Raw genomic sequence first — 12,675 nt, 5'->3', positions numbered from 1 at the left:
GCCAAGTCCTAACCACTGGACCACCAGGGAATTCCCTAGGTGGTCATTTTTTTAAAGGATAGTCTGTATTAGGAAAATGGACTGCAGCCTTTAACTGAGTAAAGGGAAAAAGCACTCAAAATGCAGTTAAATTTCAAGGACAAAGTAATTTGTTAATAAGGCATTAACCTTTAGAGCCATTCAGTACTTATATCTAATTAAATTTATTTTACATTACCACTTTCAAAAGGCCAGACAATCCCAGAGAAAGACCTTCACATTATCTGCCCATTTTATTTTTCCCCTGAACAGACCACTGGGGTGATTAAATAAACCTTCAGGTTAATCCCTTTAAAGTCTACAGTCTTGACACTGGCAGAACAAGAGTATTACACTCATTTATAAACTTCACAATTTAAGACACAATTCCCAAAATGTATTTAAACGCTGAAACTGCAAAGACATATAATCATATTCATTCTACTTTTCCAAAATTAGAGACTTCTTGACTATTCAGTTTCCTTGAATTCTGTTAAAGCTCTAATCTGTTCCGCTGTAACATTTTTTAAATAAAGCAACCCCACTCAATTTAACATCACAATTACATTACTTCATATCAGAGTTTTATTCCAAACACTACAAGAGCTCCTTGACTTAGTCGAAACAATGTCCTATTCAAATCTGGTTTCTAAACTGACTGCACATTGGTCTTAATTATAGTCTCACAAACTATGATCCAGAAATTTCAAACCTTAACAGTCCTTGAAAAGTGATCAATATTTATATATTAACATGTTAGGCTGCATTATGACTATAAATTATGTTTGGACAAGGACAATTTTCTTTCTTTTTTTTTCTTTTTGGCCACGCTTCAGGGCATGAGGGATCCTAGTTCCCTGACCAGGGATTGAACCTGTGGCCCCCTGCAGTGGAAGCACAGATTCCTAACCACTGGACTGCCAGGGAAGTCCCAAGGACAATTTTCTATATGGTGCCTAGAAAGAGGTGAATCCACCTTTTGTGGACTTAATTAAAGGACTGTGGTCAAAATGTTTTACTTTTGCAAAAACAGATAACCATGTGAACACACTGCTAAGACTCTTTCCAGGGTCTCAGAACTGGTCAATGCCAGTGAGGGGCTCTGAAACCTAAACTTCATTAACATCACCATAAATCTGTCTCTGGGCCTAGAAGACAACACTCAGTAAAATACTTTTTAAAGGAATGAGAAAAGAGGAAAGATCACTAGTATACTCTATATCATGTGGGCTTTTGACTAAAGAAGGAGAGGCAGAGCTGGAAAAGGCAGAAAAAGTGTGTTTCCTTTCATTTTCAGCAAACAAATTATGACTGTGCCCTGGAAAGTATAGCCTAAAGTATCTGTCACTGCGATCCATATAAATCACTGTTGATAACACAAAGTGCTTTCATATTATATTTCTGCTACTCTTCCTTTACAACTTAATCCAATTTAATTGCATTTTTCTGACCTTAAATAGGTCATATTAAGCAGTGGTGAATTCTGGGAAGATGCGGTAAACATAGAAGCCTTACATATGAGTGGGATGCAACAGTCTTTGGGGAAAATTTATACAGGAATGTACTTGCAAATGTCAAAACAGAATCTAGTCCTTTAGTTATACATAGATATGCTGGCAAAAAATTAATAATCAAAAATAGTTTGTCAGAGAGTTGGGGGTTTTGGAAAACGCATTAGTTGTCAGTAGACAATAAGAACCTAAATCACGTGGAGAAACTTTGTGAACTAGTTTCTGGATGGTTAAAACAGCTTTACTTCAATCAGCACAGACACTTAATTAGTAAGATTTACCTTCTATTCTGGCCTTCAGCACCAGCCATGTTAGATCAAGCGGAGGAAGTTTAATTGGTTTCATTTGAGGATAAATCAAGTAGAAGTGCCATATTTATTATTCACTGAAATTAAATTATTCATTTTTAAAGTTTGGGACTGCAGGTTGCAGAACTACTTTGCCATCCTCTTTTCTAATTAGCAAATTGAAAAAACATCCATTTGATTTTCAGACAGTTACAATTAGTGAAAAAAATTACAAAATGTTTTTATAAATGTATTTTAAATATAAACACATTTGAGAAAACCTGCAGTATAGTTAATAAAAGTTACCTGTCATCTCTCAGCTTTTCCAACTTGGCTCTCTCCCCAAAGCAAATTAAAGGCAGGAGCATCCTTGGGGGGAAGAGGGGAGGAGGCAATGAGGAAGCCTCTGAAGTGTAGTTATGCCAAGGTAGATGGTGAATACAAAGGAAAATCCTACTTTTGGAGAACGTGAAAGGGAAAAATTCATATCCAAGTATTCACATGGATGCCTACAGGACAGAAAACTTAGCAGAAGGCATATTACACTGTGTAAAGAAAGCTTTCCCTGCCACAACCATCAACATAGTCTTAACTGACCAGAGTGTGTAGTTTAGTAAGCAAATGAGAAACACTGCTTTCCTCCCTCCCATACATGTAAAATGGATACAAAGTTTACTTTGTGCTCTCTGGCCAAGATGAATATGAAACTCAGACATGCAAAAAATCAAGAGTTTCAGATATAGAAAAGAATTGCCCACATATTGGCACCACACGTCACATGTGGTAAGAATCACTATGCGCCAATTAGCCAACGTTTTGTAATAAAAACAAGACAAACTGAAGCCAATCTGCTCAAGATCTCATGAGACGTCTGAATCACAGACGAGAATACCATAAGGAGGGGACTTCCCTGGGGGTCCAGTGGTTAAGACTCCACCCTTCCAAGGCAGGGGGCACGGGTTCGATCCCTGGTCGGGGAACTAAGATCCCACATGCCGTGCGGCACAGCCAAAAAAATTAAAAAAGAATACTGTAAGGACAAGAAGCATGAATCCTGTACTTCACAGAAAAGCTAAAACCCATTTTGAAATCTCTGAAGAATAAACAGGTAAAAGATTAATGTTTAGATTAAGATTAAAAGACAGATCAAAAGTATTTGATCTGGAGATACACAAAATATTCTGCTTCCATGAAATTAAGCCGTATGAGCTGTTTGTAAATTCTGGAAATTAATCCCTTGTCGGTCACATCATTTACAAATATTTTCTCCCATTCTGTGGGCTGTCTTTTTGTTTTGTTTATGGTTTCCTTTGCTGTGAAAAAGCTTTTGAGTTTAATTAGGTCCCATTTGTTTATTTCTGTTTTTTATTTCCATTACTCTTGGAGAGCGATCAAAAAAGATATTGCTGTTATTTATGTCAGAGAGGGTTTGGCCTATGTTTTCCTCTAAGAGTTTTATAGTGTCTGGTCTCATATTTAGGTCTATATCCATCTTGAGTTTATTTTTGTGCATGGTGTTAAAGAATGCTCTAATTTCTTTTTTTTACATGTAGCTGTCCAGTTTTGCCAGCACCATTTATTGAAGAGACTGTCTTTCCTCCATTGTATGGTCTTGCCTCCTTTGTCATAGATTAATTGACCATAAGTGTGTGGGTTTATTTCTGGGCTTTCTACCCTGTTCCTTTGATCTATATTTCTATTTTTGTGCCAGTACCATGTTGTTTTGATGACTGTGGCCTTGTAGTATAGTCTAAAGGCAGGGAGCCTGATTCCTCTGGCTCCGTTTTTCTTTCTCAAGATTGCTTTGGCTATTTGGGGCCTTTTGTGTCTCCATACAAATTTTAAGATTTTTTGTTCTAGTTCTGTGAAAAATGCCATTGGTAATTTGATAGGGATTTCAATGAATCTGTAGATTGCTCTGGACAGTATAGTCATTTTGACAATATTGATTCTTCCAATCCAAGAACATGATATATCTTTCCATCTGTTTGTGTTATCTTCAATTTCTTTCATCAGTGTCTTGTAGTTTTAAGAGTACAGGTCTTTTGTCTCCTTAGGTAGGTTTATTCCTAGGTATTTTATTCTCTTTGATGAGATGGCAAATGGGATTGTTTCTTGAATTTCTCTTTCGGATCTTTCATTGTTAGTGTACAGAAATGCAATCCAATCAAAAAATGGGCAGAAGACCTAAACAGACATCTCTCCAAAGATGACATACAAGATGGCCAAGAGGCACATGAAAAGATATTCAATATCACTAATTATTAGAGAAATGCAAATCAAAACTACAATGAAATACCACCTTACACCAGTCAGAATGGCTATCATCAAAAAATCCACAAACAGTAAATGCTGGAGAGGGTGTGAAGAGAAGGGAACCCTCCTACACTGTTGGTGGGAATGTAAATTGGTACAGCCACTATGGAGAACAGTATGGAGGTTCTTTAAAAAAACTAAAAATAGAGCTACCATATGATCCAGCAATCCCACTCCTGGGCATATATCTGGAGAAAAACATGGTCTGAAAGGATACATGCTCCCCAATGTTCATTGCAGCACTGTTTACAATGGACAAGACATGGAAGCAACCTAAACGTCCATTGACAGAGGAATGGAAAAAGAAGATATGGTACATATATACAATGGAATATTACTCAGCTATTAAAAAGAATGAAATAGTGCCATTTGCAGCAACATGGATGGACCTAGAGATTGTCATACTGAGTAAAGTAAGTCAGACAGAGAAAGAGAAACATTGCATAGTATCACTTGTCTGTGGATTCTAAAAATGAATGATAAAAATGAACTTATTGACAAAACAGAAACAGACTTACAGACTGAGAGAATGGAACTTATGGTTACCGGGGGTAAGGGTGGGGGGGATGGATAGTTAGGGAGTTTGGGACTGACATGTACACACTGCTATATTTTAAATGGATAACCCACAAGGACCTACTGTATAGCCCAGGGAACTCTGCTTAATATTATGTAACAACCTAAAGAATTTGAAAAAGAATAGATACATGTATATGTATAACTGAATCACTTTGCTATACACCTGAAACTAACACAACATTGTTAATCAACTATACTCCAATATAAAATAAAAAGTAAAAAAAAATTCTGTTTCAAATTTAATGATTCATGCACTTAAAATATATAATGAGCTTCTGATTATTAGAAAGAATCCATCAGATTCCTAATTTTAAATCCTGCACTAAATCTGATGTCCAGTTAGACAAAGCTCCCTTTAGAATATTAACATCTACTCTGGGCAGTGTGTCTAAAATTTATCTTTTACATGTGGATATGAACTAGTCAAGAGAAAAGCATTTTAGGACTGATGCAAGCTGATCAAATTCCAAAGTTGCATTAACTTTCCATCATCACTATAATGAATATTGTATAAAAGCAAAATTATAGAAAACTTCTGGTAAATATTATAGAACCACTGCCAATATAAAGTTGTTTTAATGATGCTGAAAACTTAAGTATATTAAAATAATAAGTACATTATACAAATGAAGACACAAGCCAGTTAAAATTACACATTAACTCATTAAGCCCTGGCAGTGAAAATAAACATGCTGAAGAGTCAGCAATTCACAGTAAAATATTTAAGAAAAACCATTCATATATTACCATCATTATAGTAGAAATCCCCAATCTTTTGGCAAGGAGATATTGTTAATTTCTTTGGGCCCTTAGATACAAGTTGTGGAGAAATAGGAGAGAACAGGTGGGGAACCAAACTGAATGAAGCATGGGAAAGAGTGCTGTGCTCCAAACAGTGCTGAGAATCCTGAAGAGTGACAAGGAAAACGGTGGGCAGGGGGCAGCAAAAAGGCTTGGAAACGGCATGGAGATATACTAGGAAATTCCAATCCACTAGTCAAAAAGTACAACAGGTAGGAAGGTCCAGATCAACTCTTAAAAGCATCAGCAAAATACATTATCAAATTCAAATGATGAGAATGTCATGAAAATAAGTAGCAAGGATATCATGAAAATAAGTAGCAAGGGTGACAGGTACAGGGAGGTTCCTTGTACTAGGTCTTCACTTCTGTGTATGTTTGAAATTTTTCATTAAAAGTATTCTTTGACCAAGTGGGGCTTATCCTGGGAATGCATGGCTAGTATAACATTTGAAAATCAATCAGTGTAATTCACCATATTAACAGCCTTAAAGAAGAAAAATAATATGATCATATCGAGATGCAGAAAAAGCACTTGAAAAAATGCAACATCTATTCGTGATTACAAATAAAAGCTCTCAGAAAACCAGGAAGAGAAAGAAATTTCCTTAACCTGATACAGGGCATCTACAAAAACCCTCTACTAACACAATACTTAATGGTGAAGGACTGAATGTTTTCCCCCTACGACCAGTAACAAGACGTAGATGTTCACTGTTACCACTCCTATTCCAAATTGTAATGGAGGTTCTAGACAGAAAAGAAATAAGACATACAGACTAGAAAGGAAGAAATAAAACTATTTTTATGCCCTGATGACATAACTGCTTATGTAGAAAATCCCAAAGAATCTACAAAAAGAGCTAATAGACTTAATGTCAGTTTAGCAAAGTTCAGGATACAAAGTCAACATACAAAAACCAACTGCATTTCTGTATGTTTGTAATGAACAACTGAAATTTAAATTAAAAAAAAAAGTACCGGGTCTTCCCTGGTGGCGCAGTGGTTGAGAGTCCGCCTGCCGATGCAGGGAACACGGGTTCGTGCCCCGGTCCGGGAAGATCCCACATGCCGCGGAGCGGCTAGGCCCGTTAGCCATGGCCGCTGAGCCTGCGCGTCTGGAGCCTGTGCTCCGCAATGGGAGAGGCCACAACGGTGAGAGGCCCGCGTACCGCAAAAAAAAAAAAAAAAAAAAAAAAAAGTACCATTTAAACATCATCTAAAAACAGAAAATACTTGAATATAAGCCTAACAAAATATATGCAGAATCTGAAGACTGAAAATTATAGATCCCTGATAAAAGAAATCAAGAAATACCTAAATAGAGAGATATAGCATGTGCACAGGGTTGAATACGCAATATTAAGATGTTAATTCTATCCAAATGGATCTACAGAATCAACACAATCGCAATCAAAATCCCAGCAAATATTTTTGTAGAAACCTATATAATGATTCTAAAATGTATATGTAAACGGAAAGAAAATAGAACAGCCAAAACAATTTTGAAAAAGAACAAAGTTGAGAAATTACACTACCTGATTTTAAGATTTATCATAGGCTGCTCTCACCTTTTGAGACAGACCGCATTCTGTCTGTGGAATGTGTATCTCTCTAAGTAAATCCACTTCTTACCTATCACTTTATCTCTCACTGAAATCTTTCTGTGACAAGACGTAAAGAACCTGAGCTTCATTAAGTCCTGAGACCAGGAACTAAGGCCTCCACCCAGGTGGAGGATGCTAACTTCAGGCTGAATACGAGATTCCTGGAGCACCATCCTGTTACTTCACCACCCACCAATCAGAAGAAAGTCACACACCCTGCAGCCCTCACCCCAAATTTTTCCTATTAAAAACTTCCCCCTGAAAACCATTAGGGACTTAAGGAGGTTTTTCAATCATGAGCCACCCATTCTCCTTGCTTGGCCCTGCAATAAATCTTTCTCTGCTCCAAAAAAAAGAAAAGATTTATTATAAAGCTACAATAATCAAGACTCTGTGGTATTTATTGGCCAAAGGACAGACATACAGATCAATGGAATAGGACAGAGCATACAAAAATATACCCATAAATATATGGTAAATTGATTTTCAACAAAGGTGCAAAGGCAATTCAATGGAGAAAGAATAAACTTTTCAACAAATAGAGCTGCCTGGAAAACTGGACATCCATATTAAAAAAAATTAACCTCAACCCATACCTCATAATGTATTCACATTAATTCAAAATGGATAATAGATCTAAATGCAAAACCTAAAATGAAAGAACTTTTAGAAGACATAGGAGAAAAATCTTTGTGATCCTGGGTGAGGCCAAGATTTCTTAGCTATGACACCAAAAGCATGCTCCATAAAGGAAAAAAAGTAGGTAAAGTGGAATTCATCAAAAGTAAAAACTGCTGCTCTGGGAAAGATACTTTTTTTTTTTTTTGAGGTACGTGGGCCTCTCACCGTTGTGGCCTCTCCCGTTGCAGAGCACAGGCTCGGAACGTGCAGGCTCAGCGGCCATGGCTCACGGGCCCAGCCGCTCCGTGGCATGTGGGCTCCTCCCGGACCGGGGCACGAACCCGTGTCCCCTGCATCGGCAGGTGGACTCTCAACCACTGCGCCACCAGGGAAGCCCTGGGAAAGATACTTTTAAGAGATTAAAAAGACAAGCCACAGACTGGAAAAATTATTTGCAAAACACATATCTAAAAGAAGACAATTCAGAACACATAGAAAACAATCAAAATTGAATAATAAGAAAACGAAACACCCAGCTAAAAATTTCACAAAAGGTTTGACAGACACTTCACCAAAAAAGGTATACAAATGCCTAAAGAACACATGAAAAGATGCTCAATATCATTAGCTATTAAGGGAATGCGAATTAGTGAGATACCACTACATACTCACTAGAATGTCTATAACTAAAAAGACTGTTAATACAAAGTGTTGGAGAGAATGTGAGAAAAGTGGAATCCTCAAACATTGCTGGTGGGAAGATAAAATAGTATAGCCACTGTGGTAAATCAATTGTCAGTGTCTCAAAAAGTTAAACATACACTTATCATATGATGGAACAAATCAAATCCTAGGAATTTGCCCAAGAGAAATTAAAACTTATGTCCACACAAAGACTTGGATGTGAACATTCAGAGCACTGCTTTTCATAATCACAAAAGAAAGTATAAACAATCCAATGTCTCTCAAAAGGTGAATGGGTAAACAAACTTTGGTACATCCACACAATGGAATACTCCTCAGCAATGAAAAGGAAAGAACCAGTGATACATGCAAGAACATGGACAAATCTCAAATGCATGATGCTAAGTGAAAGAAGCCAGACTCAAAAGGCTATATAACATATGATTCCATTTACATGGCAGTTTTTAAAAAGCAAAACTTACAGGAACAAAAAGTAAAAGTAAAGGGGAAGGATGATTTCAAAGAAGGGTTACCAGATTTAGCAAATAAAAATACAGGACAGACCCAGTTAAATTTAAATTTCAGATAAATGATAAATAATCTTCAGTGTAAGTATAGCTCATGCAATATAATGGTTCTTAAACTGTGGTCCCAGGACCAGCACCTTTAGAGTTACCTGGGTACTTATTAGGCATGCAAATTCTCAGGCCCCATTCAGATCTACTAAAACAGAAACTCTGGGCATGGAAACAGCAATTTATGTTTTACAAGCCCTCCAGGTGATTCTCATGGTATGGTTTGAGAACCACTGTTCACTATACCTCTAACTGGCAAAAAAAAGAACCATAAGAAGCTAATATGAAGAGAAAGGGGTACATGAGCCTGTTTGAGATATCAATTCACCATCATCAAATATTAACTGAACAGACAAAGGGTGTACTGTAGGTCCTCTGAGAAGGGACTACAGAAGTGATCCTCAACTGAGGGCAATTTCACCCCTAGGAGACACTGGCAATGTCTGGAGACATTTTTGGTTGTCACAAGTGGGAGGAGAGGCTACTGGCATCTGGTGGGTAGAGGCCAGGGATGCTGCTAAACATCATAGAAAGCACAGAACAGCCCCCCCAAAACAAAGAATTATCCAGCCCAAAATGTCAATAGTGCTGAGGCTGAGAAAGCTGGACTTAATCAAAACATACTTTTTTAACCCCAAAGGCTTTAAAATCAAAGACATTTTTACGAACATGGAAATAAAAAGATTAAAAAGGTAGTGACAAATAAAATATAATTCAAGGTGTCTCATACTAAAAATACTAGAACTATTCTGAGGAGAATTTATAGAGACTAGTGATACAGAGCTAAAACAGCAATTTGGTGGTAGGAGGCACCTTTATGATGAAAATACCAGGTTCCTTTATTTTTAGAAGTTATGTGAAAGAATAAATTGGAGATCACAAGTTTGAGAACCATATACAAATTAAACTGCATCTGTAGACACTGTATGACCACGAAACATACTGGCCCAGGAATCATGGAACTTGAGTTCTAGTTTTGTTTGGTATTAGGTAGCTGTGTAACTTAGCACAGGTCACTTCCTTATCTGGGCTTCAATCTGTTGATCTGTAAAATGAGGGGGCTAGACGACTTAAGTCATATCTAAGACCCCTTGCAGCTTTAACATACTATGTCTATGTCAAAAAAATGAGCACAGGACACATTCAAATACATTTTTTACAGGATATGAGGGGGCACAGTATCATTTTGTTCCCTTTGGGGTAGTTTTGTGTTGACTTTAGTACTTTTGGCTTTTGTGTTTAGAAGGCGCTAAACAAAGTTTAGGTTTTCTTATTTATTTATAACAATTGTATTAACAATTCATGTTCATTGCAGAAAAATTAGAATATACAAATAAACCACTCTTTTCCACTAAGTAGGATTCTGAGACGAATTATAGCAGGAATGTGTTAAGATAGTCTAACAAAAGTCAATTTTATTTTTGCAATTAAAAACTGAAGTGAACTCAAATCCCTACCACCTTTCTCAGTCCTGGGCTCTGCCCAGGGAGGCTTCTACACAGTCTTTTTTGGCAGTTTGTCTCTGGGAAATGGAGAGGCTCCCTTTCCCCCTGCTTTGCCCCAGGATAGCCAGCAGGATCTCCCTGATCTCCTGTTGTCCTCCCTCCCCAACAGAGAGTTTCTATCCTCTTTGATAAAAGCTCAGAGTTTTTATGGATCAGGAGAAAATGCAGGCCCTGAGAAACCTATCCCTGCAGAAAGGTTCCCTTGGGCCATGCTTTGGGTTTTCTGGCTCTTTATATTTTTATTTTACTCTCCATTTTTCTGCCCTCCCCTTGCCCTAAGTCTAAGCTCAGCAAAGACGAGTGCTCAGGGCAGCTCCTAGGCCTGGACAGCTCTCAGGGAGGAATTAGATAAATGTTCAGCATGCCCGTGCCTAGCCCATCTAGTTTCATTCTTTAGTTACCCAGGCCATTAGCTTCGGGTTATCCCCTCTTATATTTGCAAACCCAATGCTTGGAGCAGCAGCATAGGGCTCTAACAGGTGATACCCCTCTCTTTCATTTCAGAATTTGCCAACTTAGGGGCCTGGCTCTGGAAGGCAGTTTTCTTAAAGGGGACTGCATCCTGGGTGACCCAAAGTCTCCAGACCTAGAGGGACAACTGTGCCCTCCCTTCTCTCCTTCATGTTCTCTGGCTGGATTGATTCAGCTGTAGAAACCATTTGGTCTGTTGCACTCCAACATACCGCTAGGTTCCTTCCAGAGTCACTGTGTCACATTAGCTTCCTTTTGGAGGGAGGGTGATGTGGTTGAATACTCAGAGAGCAGAGGCAGTGGGTGCACGTCTTTAGTTCCCCATCTTCCAGTTTCACCTACGGCCTTCCCCTTGCCCTAAACCTGAGCGCATCATGCCAGGCCTCACTCATACAGGATGGTGTCAGCTCACTCCTCAGCAGTAATCTAGGGTGTGTGGGAAGCTTAGGGCTCTGGGGAAGAACAGAATCGAAGAGGGGAGTGATGTGGGTGGAGGCACCAGTTTTATATCACACCCCCTTTGTAAGCCGGTGAGCTGGGCTTCAGTTTTCCCCAGACCATACACACTTTTAATTTATTTGCGAGAAACTAATTGTATTTTCACTGCAGTATCTTGTTATTTTTTATTTGTGATTTAAGAAATGTGAAGAGAAAATACACAGACACATAATGGTTAACAGTGTTTCTTTCATTCCTTGTTCTAGAGCTAACCACTCTAAAACTGTTTGGTAATGTCACTTAATGTAATTAATTGTAACGTATTCTTTTAAATAAAATGATTTATTGATTAAATAACATTGAAGTGAAAATGTTTAGAAAATTAGTTACACTTTGTATGCATGCTCTTAGAGAAGACTACATTATTACTAAACATAGTAACTGTCATGCTATAAAAGAGAAAGAAACCTCACAATCCTTTCTCTGAGAACATATATTTTAGATCAACATGAGATTAAGAGTAATAAAAATTATATCAGCATCTATATACTTATAAAATATATATTGATAAATATACAAGCATTAACATCCAGATTCCATCTTCAGATGTTTTTAAATTTTAAAAATGTATTATTTCTTATTTTTTAACAAAAAAATAAGTTAATGGGCTGAAGAAAACTTATTCAGCTTCAAGGTTAAAAGTGTGATAGTCTTTATGTCGTACGTGTCAGTGTGTCTGCATCTGTCTCAGTGTTAGAAGTAATTTCCCAGAAGAATTCCAGTCAACAGCATTTGACTTCACTGATTTCCAAGGAGTAACTTACTTTAATGTGATGTACACCGTTCAGTTTTCCAATGTGCTGTTCAATGGTCCAAACACAGGAACTACATGTCATCCCCTCAACAGAGATGGTGACAGAATTCACACTCATACTTGGATCCATTTTGATTTCTTCTTTATATTCCTATTAGAAACAATGAACTTGTTAATTTCAGCCATGGAAATAATCCTTCCTCTGACATGCACTCCAATGTTCACTGCAGTGCTGTTTACAATAGCCAAGACATGGAAACAACTTAAATGTCCATCAACAGAGGAATGGATAAAGAAGATGTAGTACATACATACAATGGAATACTACTCAGCCATAAAAAAAGAATGAAATAATGCCATTTGCAGCAACATGGATAGACCTAGAGACTATCATACTAAGTGAAGTCAAACAGAGAAAGATAAATATCACATGATATTGCTTATATGTG

At 37.5% G+C, this 12,675-nt stretch overlaps 1 protein-coding gene across 1 annotated transcript in view; it reads right to left on the bottom strand.

Moving 5' to 3' along the window:
* Nucleotides 1-12,373, bottom strand: part of ATP7A (ATPase copper transporting alpha) — a 77,111-nt gene extending 64,738 nt beyond the window's left edge. Inside the window, exon 1 of the mRNA XM_082865340.1 lies at nt 12,237-12,373. Coding sequence (XP_082721466.1) covers nt 12,237-12,356 — 120 coding nt within the window. The 5' untranslated portion in view covers nt 12,357-12,373. The remainder of the gene's footprint in view (nt 1-12,236) is intronic.
* Nucleotides 12,374-12,675: the final 302 nt, after the last annotated feature.

The sequence above is a fragment of the Leucopleurus acutus genome (genome assembly GCF_964270905.1).
Source record: "Leucopleurus acutus genome assembly, chromosome: X".
Lineage (NCBI taxonomy): Eukaryota > Metazoa > Chordata > Mammalia > Artiodactyla > Delphinidae > Leucopleurus > Leucopleurus acutus.
This window is presented reverse-complemented; position numbering and strand designations above follow the sequence as displayed.